The 19,584-nt window shown below is 38.9% G+C and overlaps 1 protein-coding gene across 2 annotated transcripts in view; it reads left to right on the top strand.

The window, feature by feature from the left end:
• LOC130929664 (cAMP-specific 3',5'-cyclic phosphodiesterase 4B-like) overlaps nucleotides 1-19,584 on the top strand; it is a 76,799-nt gene that overhangs the window by 16,824 nt on the left and 40,391 nt on the right. The window contains exons 3-7 of one of the 2 annotated variants that reach the window (XM_057857014.1): nucleotides 2,777-3,024; nucleotides 12,451-12,642; nucleotides 12,720-12,756; nucleotides 15,776-15,846; nucleotides 16,209-16,258. In XM_057857014.1, coding sequence (XP_057712997.1) covers nucleotides 2,777-3,024; nucleotides 12,451-12,642; nucleotides 12,720-12,756; nucleotides 15,776-15,846; nucleotides 16,209-16,258 — 598 coding nt within the window. Of the gene's footprint in view, nucleotides 1-2,776; nucleotides 3,025-6,812; nucleotides 6,975-12,450; nucleotides 12,643-12,719; nucleotides 12,757-15,775; nucleotides 15,847-16,208; nucleotides 16,259-19,584 lie in introns of those variants that run through there. The other variant, XM_057857015.1, reaches the window with a different exon arrangement.

The raw sequence follows: 19,584 nt of genomic DNA, 5'->3' as shown, positions 1-19,584 counted from the left end.
TGGCAAAATTTGGAAAGCCATTCTTTTAAAATATGTCTAATTATCTAATTTAAAAAAAAAATAACAGGAAAATATGAAACTCATTTGTCAAAAAAAAAAAAAAAAAAAAAAATCTATGAATAAGCCACTTCCTTATAAAAGCCGCAGGGTAGAAACGGCGAGAAAAAAGTAGCGGCTTTTAGTCCGAAAAATACTATATAATGTTAGGTTAAAATACATAAAATAAAGGCTTTCAGTCTTTCAGGTGAGCCTAAACCCACAGTCAAAGCTCAACATTATTACCATCAGAACAAAAATAATTATTTTCTATAAAAAGTAGGGCGTCAAAATTATAATAATTAATTCTTTTTTTAAATTAATTACGTTAAAATATTTTACGAATTTAACACACAAGCCATGCTCAAACAGATTAAAATGACAGCACAGTGTAATGTCCACTTGTTACTCGTGTTTTTTGGTGTTTTGTCGCCCTCTGCTGGCGCTTGGGTGCGACTGATTTTATGGGTTTCAGCACCATGAGCATTGTGTAATTATTGACATCAACAATGGCGAGCTACTAGTTTATTTCTTGATTGAAAATTTTACAAATTTTATTAAACGAAAACATTAAGAGGGGTTTTAATATAAAATTTCTATAACTTGTAAATAACATTTATCTTTTAAGAACCATAAGTCTTTCTATCCATGGATCGCTTTAACAGAATGTTACTAATGTTAATGCCATCTTGTTGATTTATTGTTAAAATAAACAAATACAGTACTTATGTACCGTATGTTGAATGTATATATCCGTCTTGTGTCTTATCTTTCCATTCCAACAGTAATTTACAGAAAAATATGGCATATTTTATAGATGTTTGAATTGATTAATTACGATTAATTAATTAAGCTGTAATTAACTAGATTAAAATATTTAATTGTTTGACAGCCCTAATAAAAAGCACATGTGTTTGACTTGTATCATGTATACATGATACAAAACCTCTCTTTCTCAACACAGACAGTTGTCAGAGAGAAAAAACACTGCATGCTTTACCACCGCTAGACACACTGACTCTCATAGCTGGTGGGAAACGTTCATGACAGTGCTTACTAACCTTTAATTTTTTATAAGTGCGAAATCATATTGGCGGTATTGCTTCCTCAGCAGCTACCCTCCGCAAATATGTTTTACATGTCGGTTGGCCCTCCTCTAATTTGCGGCCGTCTGTAGCTTTTCTGTAGCCGAAGTATTCCCATACCAGCGATTTTGTTTTCTTCGATGGGGGGATAAAAAGTTCAGGAGTTTCACTTGCTCCAGCCATCGTGTAGCACAGCTGACTCACGGACACTTAGCAACAACCGGTGGGGGAGGGTTGAGCCTTGCAGCTTTAAGCGATGGATTTCTCCATGTATTTTTTTTAACATAAAAAATAGCTAATACTTTAGGGACGGTATGACGGAAATTTTTTGCGGTTTTGAAACTTGTTGTTTTCAAACCACGGTATACCTTGAAATTGTTAATCGGCACATGTCTATTTACCATATCTATTTCTTTTTCTAGCACAAATTCCTTGTTGTATTTGCTTGCCAGTGTTGTATGCAGAATATCTCCTCTGCAATTGAAGTGTTCATATATTGGGGCACCACATTGGAGCATCCTCTTTCAGCCTCACTACATTCATTTTTACGTTATTTCTAAAAAAAAATTATGTTGGACTTGAAACTATCCCAAAGAGGTTTTTGCTTCGAAAGCACTTTCATCTTCATTGAGAAATCATCTACTTTGCCTACACTTTGCTTCACTTTGTTTTAAGTATGCTTATTCTACTTTTCATCTTTGTTCTGTTCCTTTCATAACCACATTTGTATTGAAGCCCAATGTTTGGATGTTTGTATTTCACGCAACCAAATACAAAAGTTGTCATTCAAACTCCTAATATACGGAAACACAGGACAGTACTTCAAGTAAAACTGCAATGTTTTCTCCTGTGGCTGCCATTTTAACCAAGAGAGCAATGAAATACTAGAATTTTAATGTAATGTTCGCCGTCAATAGTCAATTAGATAGAATTCTCCTGTGCCACAATGAAATGTTAATGAGGATATTTTTCAAGTATACTGCATGTTGTTTTTAATACTGGTTCGTAGTGGAAAAAATATTTCAGGAAACATCAATTGTATCCCAAGGCTCAATTTTCTCTTTTTGCTTTGGATGCAAGTAATTTGATACCGTTGTCTCCAAAACAGGCACAATATATCAGGCTCATCGCATTTCCAAGAAAGTGCTGCAAAGTCAGCACAATAAGAGAGGAGCATGACTTCCTTGCTCCTTTAATTATACTAATTTTGAGAATTAAAAATTCATGATGTTAAATATTTTCTACATCACATCTATTTCATACCTTTGACTGTGTATATATATATTTTTTATTTCAAATTTGGGTATGCAGACATACAGTGGGGAGAACAAGTATTTGATACACAGTCAATGGGAAAACCCATTGGCAGTGTATCAAATACTTGCTCTCCCCACTGTATGTGGTACTATTGACATGCTCAACCTTGAAAACTGGTCAATCTTGACCCAAAAACAATATACTGCAAAGGTTTAGTATTTTTAGGCTGAGTTAAATCACGGATCAATTTTGATCCACTAGCCAAAATGCAGGCTAATTTCTAACACAATAGAAGGGTTACACCTACTAGTATTTCCATTTCGAAATATAACTTTTTTTCCGGTGCATTTTAGTATCAAAAGCACTCAACTGCTGTTTTCTTCTCATTTTACTATCAGGAGAAGAAGGATCCTTCTTTGTCACAATTTCCCTCGGGCAGCACCCTCGCCGTAGAAGTGTGTAAAGTACATCGGCGTTTTTCCGGCAACTTGCAACTGCCTCCGTTGTCATGGCGACAGGCTGAGAAGGAGCAGGAAAGGGGAAGTTTGCTCTCCCCAGAGGAGGACCCAATGACTCACGCCAGGCCAACAAGTCTACCTATTGCTTCCCTCCCCCGGATTGACATTACAAAGGCTGACCCAAACAGGTGAGGCTTTAAGTGTTGAAATGAAAAGCCCTTTGAGATATCTTAGAAAGCTTTCGTAGCTGTCTCTCAGCTACATGTCCAAGAACCAAATGGTATTGGTCTTGCTAAGGCACCAAGGACCCACACACTTACTTCCGTGACAAAACAAGCCAAAAGATTTCTGTAGCATTAAAGGATATTTGAAAAAAGAGCCTTTCTAGTGACTTGTTGAAAACTTTGACAGCAATATGACATTGACGCTTTTGCAAGAACATTTAAAAGCAGCTTCCTGTATTAGTGACACCACAAGCAATCACGAAAAGTGCTTTTTTGCGGATGTTAAGGCGTACGGTTAGCAGTTTAGCAAGCGCACTTCCGGTGAACATTTCAAAATAAAAGCACGTCATGTTCATCATATAATACAATAAATACTATAATACAGGTCACACCTGTGACACATAACAGATGGTGGCAATAACTAAATCACACTTGCAGCCAGTTAAAATGGATTAAAGGTGACTCAACCTCTGTCCTGTGTCTGATATTGACCATGGCGAAAAGAAAGAAGACTGTCTAAAGACTTGAGAAGCAAAATCGTGAGGAAGCATGGGCAATCTCAAGGCTACAAGTCCATCTCCAAAGACCTGAATGTTCCTGTGTCAACCGTGCGCAGTGTCATCAATAAATGTAAAGCCAATGGCACTGTGGCTAACCTCCCTAGAGTTGGAAAGAAAAGAAAAATTGAATAGAAATTTCAACGAAAGATTGTGCGGATGGTGGATAAAGAACTTCGACTAACATCCAAACAAGTTCAAGCTGTCCTGCAGTCTGAGGGTACAACAGTGTCAACCAGTACTATCCGTCAGCGTCTGGATGAAAAGGGACTCTATGGTAGGATATCCAGGAAGACCCCACTTCCGACCCAGAGACATAAAAAAGCCAGGCTGGAGTTTGCCAAAAACGTTTTGGAAGAATATTTTCTGGTCAGATGAGAAAAAAGTAGAGCTTTTTGGGAAAAGGCATCAACAAAAAGTTTACGGGGGGGGGAACGAGGCCTTCAAAAAAAGAACACGGTCCCCATAGTCAAACATGGCGGAGGTTCCTTGATGTTTCGGGGTTGCTTTGCTGCCTCTGGCACTGGACTGCTTGACAGTGTGCATGTCATTATAAGGTCTGAAGACTACTAACAAATTTTGCAGCATAATGTAGGGCCCGGTATGAGAAAGCTGGGTCTCCCTCAGAGGTCATGGGTCTTCCAGCTGAACAATGACCCAAAACACGCTCCTAAAAGCACTACAAAATGGTTTGAGGGAAAGCACTGGAGACGTCTAAAGTGGCCAGCAGTGAGTCCAGATCTGAATCCCATAGAACACCTGTGGAGAGATCTGAAAATGGCACCCTTCAAATCTCAGAGACCTGGAGCAGTAGGATAAAGAAAAATGGTCTAAAATTCCATCAGAGCATTGTAAGAAACTCATTGATGGATATCGGAAGCGGTTGTTTGCAGTTATTTTGTCTAAAGGTTGTGCTACCAAGTATTACTATTAGTATTAGACAATACTTTTGTCTGGCCAATTTTTGGAGTTTTGTGTAAAATGATAATGATTTTTTTCTTTTTAATTCCCTTCTGTGTTTTTTCATTGCAAGCAAAATAAATGAAGATATTACCACCAAAGCATTTTTAATTGCAATCATTTTCTGGGTGAAATTGAGCATTATCTGACAGAATTGCAGGGGTGCCAATACTTTTGGCCAGCAGTGTAACCTCTAACAGTTTTGTATGTGTGCTCATGATTTCCAGCTGTTTTACAATCATTTTATTTGTTACTGCAGTCCCTGTAATTTGTAACATGATGTCTTATTTTTATTTGACTCAAACAGCATTAATCTTGCAAATAGACAGAAACAGAAACTTGTTTGCTCACAGCAAGGATAAATCAGCGAGGAGAAATGAGAGAGATAAGATAGTTAACGCACCTAGGCAACATAAACCACTTTTAGGTCACAACCTACCAGTTGAGAAACACTGACTATTTGCATGACAGTTACAGTGATATATCCCCATATCTATCCAGACAAGTAGAGCAGCATAGTGTAGGAAGAGGTGAAGGAAAGATGGAAGTCTATAAGGATGAGCAGAGGTGATTTGACTATCAACAAGGGATGTCGCGATTTTGAAAACTAATGGCTGAAAACCCCAAAAAATGTCACTTTATTACAGAAAGTTGTAGTTTAAAGCACTATTTATGACTTTTAATGTAGATAAGTGCAGGGGTGAAAGTGGCTAAAATTTCTTGCCGGAACTCCCCGACGTGAAGGTCGCCACGGAGCCAGAAATGTTATTTATTTATTTTTCATTCAAAATTGTATTCTTTCAATGATTTGCAAAATAAAAGTTAAGAAAAAAAGCAATAACCCCAACCTCCATCTCCTAATTTTTATTTTCCCTCATTTCCTCACATACTAAATGCCAAATCTCAATTTTACTTAAGAACATTTGATATACACTGTATATTAAAATTGAAGTTAATGTAAACATTTCCTTTTTTTTATAATAATAAAGATATAAGTAACGTAAATTCAGAAAAATAAGTACAAATGACTGAGTGAAATGGAATATATTTTGAAGATCATGCAAGCATTGAATTTTTTAAATCATAAGGAAATGAATAAGTAGCCTAACATAAATGAACAAATATAAGTCCATCGTGCACATTGACAGCTAAGATGTTCTGAACCTCCCTATCAGAGCAAATAAAACTAAATATGATAATAAGCCTCCTCAACTCTTTCGTTGTTCTTAAAGATTTGATCCATTTTATGTTGCATAGCCCTTTTTTTTGTCGCATTAATTCAACAAGCTTCTTTTTTTTTTGCTGTTCCAGAAAACATGCACATTCGAACCAATCAGAGCTAACCATCTCTGCTGATCACATGTCAGTATGTCAGCCAATTGAACGGATAAATGAGTCTAGGCGTTTTGCTTTGCTGCGCGCATTCGCACATTGATGTGACTCATCATCGTCAGACTCTGATAACTCCAGCAGCTGGGGAAACCTCCATGCCGTCCGTGGAATAAAATCAATCATAAATATTGGTGGGAACGGATTACGCTACACAAGCACTATATTATGCTTGGTGTTAACACTTGTGTATGTAAATCTGATGTTGGTAGATTGTTTTCTTCTTGGAGCTGAAATGCATGAGTGGCAGCTTAGCATTTTTTTTTTTACATAGAGTTTTGAAAGTTGCTGTCATATTTTCCGAATCAAAGCACTGTGTACCGGAACAGCATTCTGGCCCTGAATCTTATACCGGAAGTGCGTTCTGGCCCTGAATAGTATACCGGAACTGCGTTCCTGACCGTTCCCGGCCACTTTCACCCCTGGATAAGTGCTTAATTTTTTTTTTTACTCGCTCGGCAGTGCCCTGGTGTGTCCCAGTATTTTATTAGGTGTAGTAATGCCCCTGGTGACCCCTGTCATCTCCCATTTGTTAAATATTTTAAAATGACATACTCAAGTCAGTGGGTAAAGTGTGCACTTGCGTGCGTTTTCTCACTCAAGCACGTGTGACAAGATGCCTCTTTGTTATTATAAAGTGCATTATTTTATCAGGGGGATCTTTCTTTATGACCACAGTCATTTGGGTGAACCCACTTGCTAATCCGTCGTGGTTTAACATGGTGGGAAAACAGAGACCAGTCAGATAAACGCTGAATCCCTTCCCCGTGGCCCAGCCCAGATGTGCTTTATCTGCCTGCCAAGCCTACATTATTCCAGCATGCGGTTCGCGACTGGACAGGAAGAAGGGCAGTAACAGCATCAGTGTCTCTTGAAGGGCTTGAATCCTTTTGATAAGGAAAGAGGACAAGGGCAGAAAGGAATGTTACGGAAGCCGTCCCGGTGCAGAACTGGGCACTTTGATTTCAGCGAGGAAGTGACCAGTGAAGCACACCTCTCGGCTCCCAGGTGACTCTTGACTAAACTGCATTGCTTTCAGTTCTATGTTTAATTCTTTGTTGTTTTTTTGTTAATTGTAGCAAAAGGTCTTCGAAAAATTGAGTTCGCTTTAAAATACCAAATTAAATTTAGCTGTCAGTTTGCTTGCAGCTGTTGTTGTTTGTCATAAATTTCATTTTGGTGATAAACCAGGGTATCCAGTCAGTTTCCAAACAGATTACGAGATTACTTTGGTAAATCATCATGTTAATGTGTCAAGTTGGGATTTAGATGACGTGAAATGAGATGCAGATGACGCAGTCTGTCCTGCATGGGAGTTTTCACATTAATCTGATCGTGCTTGGCAGAGTTGAAGGACTGCTGTCCATCATCACATACCCATAAATCAGAGTGGAGATATGGGGCAAAATGCTTTTAGGAAAAAATGTTTCATGATTTGGTTGGGTTCAGCCCAGTGTATGTTTTTGTCTTTTTTTTTTTTTTTTTGTCTTTACATTCTTTACGTCATCCTTAATTTGACCTTTCACCCTAGAGCAGCCCTTATGACCTGATTTTTTGATTACACAATAGCTAAGAGGTCGGCAACCTTTAACACTTACAGAGCCATTTCGACCCGTTTTGCACAAATATGACTACACTGGGAGCCGCACACACTTTTTACTATCTGAAATGACCTTTTTCACAGAGAGAGCCCAAAAAAAGCCGTGCAGTTTGTTTGTGTATGGGGGTTCGTTCTTGCGCGCACATGTGTGGGTGTACGTATATATGTGTGTGTGTTAATAAAGGAACTGAACTCCTCTTTAGTGAGCAGAACAAGTCAGGGTCACTTTTTTATAAACGTTTATTCACTGAACACTCATGCAGGCCATGAATTCACAAACTATGTAATGTCACGGAACCACTCAGATGGTGGCACCGTGACTTTACATAATTGGAGAATTCATGACCTGCATGAGTGTTTTGTTTACAAAGAAAGCCTGACTTCTTCTGCATACTAAAGTGAAGCGAAATTTCTTTGTTAAATCCAGTGTCTCAATATGTTTTGATCAAATACTTCCATTTTATATTTAAAATTGAGCGGTGGATTGCTGACCCCTGCAATAGCTGATTCCCATCTGTGTCAAGTGGTAGATAATTGCACTTGTTGTTTCAGTGACTGTTTGAATGGGACATAAAACTGGGAAAAACTATAATAAGTGATTTATACCTACTTATACATTTTTGTTTATTATACTGTGAATGAAATACGTTTTCCATTGCAGTAAAAATGTGTTCTCCGAAAACACGAATTGAGAATATTTTTTAAAAAGCATTTGCACCAGCAAGGGAGATGCCCATTGCAAAAATATGCTGCTTTTCTGTTGCTTAATCCCGTCTCGTGAGACCAATTTGATCATCTCAAATTTATCTCATTCTCTGCTTATTTGTTTCTGAGTTGTGCTCGTAAGGGACCAAGAGGTGAGTCAAAATGAGGAAAGACATCATAGAGACAAAGGACACTGATTTGAGAAAACCAGATTTGAGCAATATTTGAGAAGACAAATTCTCATAATTGAAAATGGAGATATACTTGTATAGCACAATTGACACTATATCCTTATCTACCTACTGGTGACGCAGCAACAGGCGCAAGGATGCTTAGACAAGTTCATTAGGACAAAGTATCGAACTCACAACCTTTGGGTTGAGGAACAACTACTCTAACACAGAGCTACGCACAGGCTCATATGCACTGTACTTACTGTGACATCAATCGAAAACAACTTAGAAAGAGCGTGTATAGCAGCGATGAAGCGATGAAATTCATTTTATTTTCCTCCATTGATTAATTTCATATATTTCATTGATACTTCAAAATACTTCCAAATCGCAAACATGTTGGCTGTTTGGGGTGTGATATATCATGATACTTTGTATCCCCAAAGGTTATCGATATGCTTCTGCCAAGAATCGTGATATCGTTTTAAAAAACAAGCTGTGGAAACAGCGACAGCCGAACCAAATGGTGTTCCGCTGGCACCGCTCCCGCAAGTCGGCCGGGGGGCCAATCCCGCGTGTTCACTCCGGTGTTAACCCTTTGTACTGACTCCCATTTTGAACGGTTCAAAGAAGGCTCACCGAAAACAGATTTACAATTTATTTGCCGACAATGGGTCAAAAACGAGGCAAAACAGACGACGGAGAGGCAATGCTGGATCCAGGGTCGGCAAAACAACGACTATTTAGTAATGTCCCCGAGAAGCAGGGGTCGCATTAACTGAATATTTTCCGTCGTTGACCGGTTTTTTAAAATGGTGACGGAAAAAACTGAAGTCCATCCGTCATTTTGACAGGTTGCAATTCACACCCCAGACCACAGGGTGGCGAGTGAGCATATTAATTAGCTATTGTCTCTCTTGATGCATGACGTCGTTGGCCTTACTCGGAAAAATGTCAAGGCAACTGAGTGTTTGCCTGGCACGGCCAGACTGTTCTCCCTGTATTTTTCAAACACTGAGAGAAAAGTCTGGGACACAGCCTCTTGAGTAGGTACAAAATCAATCGACAAATCAGATTTGTTTATTTGCGTGATGTGTTCTTCACGAGCAACGTCACTCTTGCGCGCCGAAAGTCGTCTCTACAACAACACGGATGGCGAACAGGAGAGCCGGGAATATATGTTTCAATCCGCGGTAAATTCAGTTTTAAATGAGCTAAAACACATCGACACGAGACATTGACAGTCTGTCTCGCGCTAACCATGTTGAATAAACTCCATTCTCTTCATATGTTTTCTTCCGCGCGCAAGTCCCTCGTCCTGCCCTCGTCGCTTTGCTAACGGCACGTCTGCCCGTCGCTGATTGGTGCACTCCACTGTCTGTTTGCCTCTTGTTAAGCTTGTTCGGACAGAATATTAATTAAAAATGAATGAAAACTAAATACTATTGAATATATCATTATTATCATTTTAAAAATGTAAGTGACGGGTAAAAATAGATTATGACCGGATTTTTATGACACTGTCAGTCAAAATGACAGACAACGAAAAAATCTAGCGCAACCTCTGCCGAGAAGCAATCCTTGTTATCTAAATGTTCAGTCTTTTGAAAGCTGCGGTGGAGTGGGCCGGGCAGAAGGCGTGCCTGGGTGTTGTCTTGGGATCCTCGCTTTGTTGCAGGTTTAGGCGGTCAAGTTTGTGCGTCATCCTTCGTGGCTGGGACGTGGTTGCCACGGCTACCGACGCATGTCTTGACGTCCAAGGCGCTGCGCTATCAACATGTTGTCAGAGAGCATTCAGTCATTCTGTCCGATTTTCAGGGCATTTGCAGGTCACTTGCTGTTCATTTTAGGGCATTTAAAGGTAATTTCCTGTTGAGTTTGAGTCATTGCCTATTTATTTGGGTGATTCCCAGGTCACTTCCTGTTATGTAATTCAAAATAAACAGGAAGTGACTTCATGTTATGTAACTCACATAACAGGAAGTCACTTCCTGTTTATTTTAACTCAAAATAAAGAGGAAGTGACCCATAAAATACCCCAAATTCAACAGGAAGTAACTAAAAATCAACAGGTAAATGACCTTAAATGGCCAAAAATGACCTCATTGCCTGGCATTGGCTGCCACTGCCGGCCATAGACGTTCAAATAAATTGGACGTCTACTAGAGATAAACTCATTCCAATTCACAGCAGAAGCTTGTTTTTCTGTTTATTAGTCGTTTGTAGAATATCTTAAAATGATTTCCTGACCAATGTATCGATAATCGTTGTATTGTCAGATCATCGTTATCGTGAACTTTGTATCGCAAATCGTATCGTATCATGAGATACCAAGAGGTTCCCACTCCAAATGGCTGTGAGTCAGTACTTTTAGCAAGACAGCATCAACCAGCGTATTGCTTCTTTCCGTGTTTTGATTACATCATCACAAGAGGACTAAGGTTCTTCACACTGTTTGGTGGTAAACTTTCAGTCTTCAAAATCGAAAACCAATAATGCATTTGCTATTTTCGACCGATAGTTTTCGGTGCTGAATTTTCGGTCACATCTGTAATTTTTACATTGAACCAGATGAACCAACTCAACCAGATATGTTATTGAATTATTTGCCCGATTATATTATTTTCTATGATTTTGGCGTGAGACAAATTAAGATGTGATTGGACATGTCGGAGCAGACACTACTCTGTCTTACAAGGAAATAATTTTGAGAACCCAAAATAATAGATAATAAAAATTATAGACTGGAAGGAGATCAAATTGAGAAATATTTATATAGGGTTGCATAGCGAGATCAGGAAAAGAGGCAGCTTTGAGGCAATTTTAAGAAATAAAATACTTTGCTCATCCATATCTTTCACTGAGGCATGACTGAGATAGTGAGTCCAAGCAAGGAGATCAAATTGAGACGCATTTGAGATCAACACAAGATCTCATAGTTGTCTCATGGTGAGCTCTTGAAAGGAGACAGCTGTGAGGCTCTATTGAGAAATCGTGCCAGTAGAACTGTTTTTTAAGACCTTCTCATGTAATGCTCACTGTGAGACTTACGGTAATCCTCACGAGACAAATTTCAGAAAACTGAGAAAACCACTCTGGTCTCGATTGTTGCTGATTTACTTCCCAGAGATATAAATGAGACATGAACAAGATCTCATCTTCAGTTTTGCTTTGCTAAGGGTAACCACAGTTTTGAGAGGACTGATGAGTGGGTGTGTTTCATTCCCACGGCGTGGAATCAGGCTGGAGTTGGTGAGGCACCACACTCTTCTGAGCACAATTCTTTATGTAATAAATAGTTCTCCGTTATTTCTCTAGTGTACTGTATTTATTTTTAACTATACACTGATAAAAACAATGACGTGCGATTTCATGGTGTACCCTTGCCAACTGCCCATAGTTAGTTGGGGTAGGCTCCAGCACCTCCGCGACCCTCATGAAGATAAGTGAAAGAGAAGATGAGTTAATGACTCATAACAACAAGGTAGCTGTAACTTAATCCTAGGACTGAAACAGTTTCCATGTTTCCTTTCATTGCAATAAGAAACATTACCTCAGTTTGCAACGTTTTGCGGTGAATAAATACAAATAACAAATGTAAATTGTGACGACAGGCAAAACTGTACAATGAGTAAAATGTAATCCCCACCCAACTTCTGATCATATGTAACAGGACTCAGTCGATTACTTGCTGATGAGTAAGTGTGAATGAAAAATGCTGTCTCAGGCATTTTTTTTGGTCAAGCAAAGCCGCTTGACCAGCAGAGCATACTTATTTAATTAACAAAATAGTTCAGTTTCTAATCTAGGTCAAGGACGGGTGAGTAATCATTTTAGAGGTTATACAACAGCCTCTTTACTAGACAGGATTTATGAAAATAGCAGTTTACTGGACCCGGTAATGACAGTTCTCAGTGAACGTGTCAGTCAGTGGGGAATCAACATTGTGCTTGTGTGTTTTGTTTTTCTTCAAATCTAAATGCTCTTCATATTTCCTTATCTTCAGCTTGGAGGGAGAGAATGCATCATTGTGTTGTAGTCCGTCAGACCCGCAAGCATCTCCGAGTTCAGGTCTGGTTCTTCATCCCAACCTGGCAAGCCACGGCCAGCGTCGAGAGTCCTTCCTATACCGCTCCGACAGCGACTATGAATTGTCACCAAAATCCCTTTCTCGGAACTCTTCCATCGTTGGAGAATTGTAAGTTGTCTTTGAGAAAGACTGACTTTGTCCAGCACTAATGTTCTTTAATCACCTCTTTTTGCCTCTAACTTTAGCCATGGAGAGGACTTGATAGTAACTCCCTTTGCCCAGGTAAGTAACTGTAAGCAAAATAAGTTAATTTTAAATGTGAAGCTGTTCTTTGGCATCTTAAGGAATAATTTTTACCCCACCTAGTGGCTTCTTTTTGTTCTGTCCACATTAGTTTTGAATGGCGTCATTAAAATAAATTTAAAACAATAATTATTAATGTATTTTGAGTTAAAATTCTTATTTTGGCTCCATATGGGGAAAAAAAATAAAATTGGAATACTAATCACTCTTTGTGTAGTATTGATTCGCTGACCTGACATGAATGCAGGGCAGCATGACTTGTCAGTTGACACTCAAATTGTGTAAATGTAAGTGTTATAGTTGCCTGTAGGGATGTCCCAATGCAAGTTTTTGGGACTTCCCATCCGATTTTTTTTCAAGATATGTTTTGCCGATACCGATCCGATACCAATTTTTTTAGAACAGTAAAAATAATGTAACAAGTAAATAGCTAATCATATATTTTTTTGTATGAAAGTGAATCTTGCTGGTGCCTTGTCAAGAAATACTCTGTTTATAGGTATTGCGCAATGCACTGTTACTATCATTAGTTGCCAAAGAGATGTACTCCCACACCTAGCGGCCTAGTGATTTGATTTACAGCCAGTGTTGTCACAGATTACATGATAATTAATTAATTTAATTACTGTTTACGGCTCAAAAAAGTAATCTAGTTACTTTACTGATTACTTCATTATCAAAGTAACTAAGTTACTTTAATAGTAATTTATTGGTTACTTTTTACATATTTTTCTCCCTTTGCCGCCACAACATAATAATGACAACAGAAAAATGTCATTGCGTGTAATTGACTTTCCGATAATTGAATTTAAAGGGAAAGATCAGTGGTTTATTTAGTCGATGGAGTTGATTTCAATCACTAATGACTCGCGCTAGTTTAGCCACTCCGGAGCCTTGAAACTAACAAATAACTGACCAACTGCATGGAATTTGTTGAAATCAACTCCACAGACTAATTAAACTCGAAGATTAAGCCTGATGTCAAAAATTCTGAATTTCAATTTAGGGTTAAGGGTTAACAGCATATCAGTGCCAATATAAAACAATGCAAATTGACTGCACAATAATCAACAGCACACAAATGAATTGCACGGTGCAATAAACACAAAGGTTTGGGCGAGCGCGGATGCGCGCACACAACCCGAAAGTATGCTGTTCACACACGCGGTCAATTTGGCCACAAAACGTGGCGGCAACTAAGCACTTTACGCTTCGTCCAACTTACAACACTTCCCAAAGATGCTTAACGAACACGTCACCTCATGGCATAACTGTGCAACATGCATATGATGTCAACAATGGTTGCCGACTACCAGTACCCGCCGTTGCAATGGCCAAGCTACGAGATGGCTGCGCATGTAGCGGCTCCAACCTATCGCTGGAACCCTCCAGAATGAAGGAAAATTCTAACGTTCATTCATGGACGCATACAGATCAACATTCCCTTGCACATCTCAACAGGTGTCTGCACTGGGCTCGAATGTGCACCCGCGCTGCCACTCGCCTTTCTCAGACTCAGTCCCAAAACACACATACAAGCGCGTGTGACTCGACACCTCGACAGGAAGCACTATGAGTGGTTACCATGGAAACGAACACGTAGCGGGAACCGTTGTAACATTTTCTATTCAGAATGCTCTTCGTACATGACTATAATATTCTTCATTCTACATACATTATGAGGCAATAACAAAATGGTAAAGCACAGACACTAAGGAAACTTACCTGTACTTTAATCCGATTAATGGTTTGGAAAAATGAACGCGTTACATTACTCGTTACTGCAAGAAAGTGAGATTACAGTGATGTGTGACAACACTGTTTACAGCAGTCGAAAAGAGTGATGCTTCTGAAAACTCACATAATTACTGGATCAGATCCGATCTTGTGACCAAATTCAATATTCCAAAAAGTTGCTGTATCTGGCGCCGATACAGATACTGAGTATCGGATCGTGTATATTTCTACTATACGTCTATACGTCTACTATACTGTATGTCTGTGTCTACTTATGTGATCCATGATTGACTGGCGTCCAGTTCAAGGTGTAATCCACCAATGGCTGCAGGGATTGGCTCCATTCTGTGACGCTGAACAAAATAAAATTATTGAAGAACAGGGTGTGTCCAAACTAGTGCTGCAACGATTAATCGATTAACTCGAGTAATCGATTATAAAAACAAGATTGGAACTAAATTTTGCTGCTTCGAGTATTCGTTTAATTAGAGTGCCGTTGTAATGGTTTACTTTGAGAATGTTTGCATTTAGTTTTATTGATTTGGGTGGACACACTGCCCTGTGGTCTGCCTCATTTCACAAGGCTGAATCCATCTGCTCCCTGTTAAGACCAACATAAGCTAAGTTTTTGTTTGAGTTAATTTTTTTTAATGCATTCGTAATTTAGTTTATATAGGTATATTTAGCCATTTTTGGTGGGAGTATGTGTCCGAACCATTTGTTAAGAGCATTGTAAAAAACAAAAAACAAAAAAACATTACCATTTTATAGCATTTAAGATAGCGGACTTTTTCTATGTAAGTTAGCCAATTGCTGTTTTGTTGTACATTGACGCTCATTTATTTTTTTTTCTTATACTGTCTGAGGTTAGGTATTTCAATTTTTCATGTTGCTTGTCCGATTACTCGATTCTTCGAACTAACTAGATCATCGATTAATTGACTATGAAAATAATCGATTGCTGCAGCCCTAGTCCAAACCGATCCTCAAGGGCCACTCTGGGTGCAGGTTTTTGTTCCAACCGATCTAGCACAGAGAGAGTTTAACTAATCTGCGACCGTTTGTGGAATAATTTGCCCACTCCTCAGATAGATGGATTGACACAATTTTCATCTGTTTTTCTTTTTTCAATGTATTCTACAAGCCAAACAATACATTCTCTTGCATTTGCTCTGACACTAAATAGAATAGTTCTTATATTTTGGAACGTTATTCTGTAAGTATGTAGATTGCTTCTCATCATTTTGAATTGTTTTCCTAGGTTCTGGCAAGCCTTCGGACTGTCAGGAATAACTTCACAACATTAACGAATGTGCAATGTGCATCCAATAAGTAAGCCCAACACCTTGTTATAATAATATTAAGCTATCCTTTAGACCTGAACTCTCTTTCTAAGACTCCAATGTATGTCACTTGGGGGCGCTACTGTATCAAAAACATTTCATTAAATGGTGTCCCAAAGAAACCTTTGTTTACGCCAAGTTGTACATTTAACAGAAACATAAGCACCGTTTAATACTTCACTGTACAATGGCTAATGCCACTTTCTTAATATTCTGCAACAGAGGTCGACACATTATGAATTGATATTCATGGAAAGAATGATCACACTGAAAATTATAATGAATGTATTTTACCCCCCAAATTAAGGTTGCTTCTTTTATTTTTTGTGACCTGTTGATGTCTAATTATAGGAGATCTCCTGCTTCAAATCAGCCTCCTGTCACCAAAGTCTGTTTGTCTGGTGAGTTCCACCATCTGCCTGTTGCTGTCTGTGATAGTAACTCACTTGATGACCTTATCAGAATGATGTTGTCACTGTCGCTGAGGAAGGCTTCATCTTACATTCAATGACGTGCAGCGCTGCGTCTAGTCTGACATTTCCAAGTAATACAAAGTCAAGTTAACAAATGGTATGTGATTATGCTCTGTAGATTTGAATTCACATTTATACAGAATTCACGTACTTCGATTCTCAAGAAGGGAGTTTTTCTTTGTTAGAGGAATGAAATAGCACAATGTGGTATAAGTTGTTTTGCGCAATCTGTCGTATAGGTCGATTCAATCGATATTTTATTTTAAGCAACTTATGGTAACTTTACAGTTTTAGTTGATTTTAGCGACGCCAGTGGACAAAAGCGTAAGTGTTTTGCCTTTAGGAAGACTGTTTCCCATGAGGACCAGCGCACCTCCGCATAGTGTTGTAAAATCATGATGGTCGCCCACAGGTGGATTAAACAACATTTCTGTTTCCAGCGGCTGTGTGAAGAATGAAAAGTTAAAAGGTAATGAATCCAGTCGTGGCTGAATAGTATCATATGACGGTTAGCAACTGTGTGGCTGAACACCCCGCAACCCCACTCTACCCAAACTCGTCAGCCCTGACAAGTTCGGTTTTGAGGGATGTCACGCCAGCAAGTGAGAGCTAGGTCAATGTTTATTCCGTATATCCTGGTAGCTGCCCTCTCTTTTTCCTCCTCAGACAAAACTTTTTATCTCTGTTGGTCTGCCATTTTTGCAGAATTCGCGCGAAAGTGTTGACTTCTGTCTTTATTATGAATAGGAAAATGGAGAAGTGACATATGCCGTAAAGCAGTCAGCACATTTGTAGTCTTTTTGTGTGTGGCAGCTGGCAGGGTTCCTGCCACCCTCCTCAAAGTTAATTAGTGCAGGAGCGATACAGGCCCCTGTCAGGATGTCAAAGATGTGTTATTCAACTAGTTGCCAGTCGACATAATATCACAAATGTTCTGAATATATTTTATAAAGGTTGAAAAGTTACCTAGTGTTGCTTGAAGTTCAATGTGGAAAAATGATTTCCAAGTGTTTTTTATTTTTTGTACTACTCGATGACTGGCGATGGTTCAGCAAAGGGTTGTAGCTATTTATTTGGGGCCTACAATAGGGCCCCTTCACAACCACATTCACCCAAGAATTTTAATTTTCTCTGTATATTTTTATCAATGTATATATACACAGTATGTATATATACAGTATATATATATATATATATTATATATATATACTGTATATTTTTTATTATATTATGTATATACAGGATAAACTGTATGTATATATTTTCCCCAAGTGGAAGCTTCCATGATCCTAATAAATTTAATAATAAAAAAATATATATATATACAGTATATATATTATATATATATATAGTAATATATATTATATATTATATATACAGTATAATATATATACTGTATATATTAAAGCTGTCAAAATTATTGCGTTAACGGGCGGTAACTAATTTTTTAAATTAATCACGTTAAAATATTTGACGCAATTAACGCACATGCCCCACTCACATTAAAATGACAGCAGAGTGTAATGTCCGCTTGTTACTTGTTTTTTGGTGTTTGGCGCCTTCTGCTGGCGCTTGGGTCCAACTGATTTTACTGCTTTCAGCACCATGAGTAAGAGGTGTAATTATTGACATCAACAATGGCGAGCTATTAGTTTATTTTTTGATTGAAAATTTTTCAAATTTTAATAAAACGAAAACATTAAGAGGGGTTTTAATATAAAATTTCTATAACTTGTAATAACATTTATCTTTTAAGAACTACAAGTCTTTCTATCCATGGATCGCTTTAAGAGAATTTTAATAATGTTAATGCAATCTTGTTGATTTATTGTTATAACAAACTAATACAGTACTTATGTACCGTATGTTGAATGTATATACAGTGGGGAAAACAAGTATTTGATACACTGCCGATTTTGCTGGTTTTCCCACTTGCAAAGCATGTAGAGGTCTGTCATTTCTATCATAAGTTCTCTTCAACTGTGAGGGACGGAATCTAATACAAAAAAACAGAAAATCACGTTGTATGATTTTTAAATAATAAATTTGCATTTAATTGCATGAAATAAGTATTTGATACATCACAAAAATCGAACTTAATATTTGGTACAAAAACCTTTGTTTGCTATTACAGATACCAAACGTTTCCTGTAGTCCTTGACAAGGTTTGCACACACTGCAGCAGGGATTTTGGCCCACTCCTCCATGCAGATCTTCTCCAGAGCCTTCAGGTTTCGGGGCTGCTGCCGGGCAACACGGACTTTCAGCTCCCTCCAGATTTTCTATCGGGTTCAGATCTGGTGACTGGCTAGGCCACTCCAGGACCTTAAGATGCTTCTTACGGAGCCACGCTTTAGTTGCCTTGGCTGTGTGCTTTGGGTCGTTGTCATGCTGGAAGACCCAGCCACGACCCATCTTCAGGGCTCTCACTGAAGGAAGGAGGCTGTCAGCCAAAATCTGGCGATACATAGCCCCATCCATCCTCCCCTCAATGCGGTGCTGTCGTCCTGTACCCTTGGCAGAGAAGCAACCCCAAAAAATGATGTTTCCTCCTCCATGTTTCACGGTTGGGATGGTGTTCTTGGGGTTGTACTCATCCTTCTTTTTCCTCCAAACACGACGAGCCGAGTTTAGACCAAAAAGTTCAATTTTGGTCTCATCCGACCACATGACCTTCTCCCATTGCTCCTTTGGATCATCCAGATGGTCAGTGGCAAACTTTAGACGTGTCTGGACATGAACTGGCTTCAGCAGCAGGACCTTGCGTGCGCTGTAGGATTTTAATCCATGACTGCGTAATGTGTTTCCGATGGTTTTCTTCGAGACTGTGGTTCCAGCTCTCTTCAGGTCATTGACCAGGTCCTGCCGTGTAGTTCTGGGCTGATCCCTCACCTTCCTCATGATCAGTGATGCCCCACGAGGTGAGATCTTGCATGGAGCCCCAGAACGAGGCAGAGGCAACTTTTTCCATTTTCTAATAATCGCTCCAACAGTTGTTACCTTCTCACCAAGCTGCTTGCTTATTTTCCTGTAGCCCATCCCGGCCTTGTGCAGGTCTATTATTTTATCCCTGATGTCCTTACACAGCTCTTTGGTCTTGGCCATTGTGGAGAGGTTGGAGTTTGTATGCTTGAGCATGTGAACAGGTGTCTTTTATACAGGTAACAAGTTCAAATAGGTGCAGTTACTTCCGGTAATGAGTGGAGAACAGGAGGGGGTCTTTAAAAAGAACTCAGAGCAGAAATATTTACTAG

This window comes from Corythoichthys intestinalis, chromosome 14, assembly GCF_030265065.1.
Source record: "Corythoichthys intestinalis isolate RoL2023-P3 chromosome 14, ASM3026506v1, whole genome shotgun sequence".
In the NCBI taxonomy this organism is placed as follows: Eukaryota; Metazoa; Chordata; class Actinopteri; order Syngnathiformes; family Syngnathidae; genus Corythoichthys; species Corythoichthys intestinalis.
Note: the sequence above shows the minus strand (reverse complement) of the source record. Positions and strands in the feature narration are given on the sequence as shown.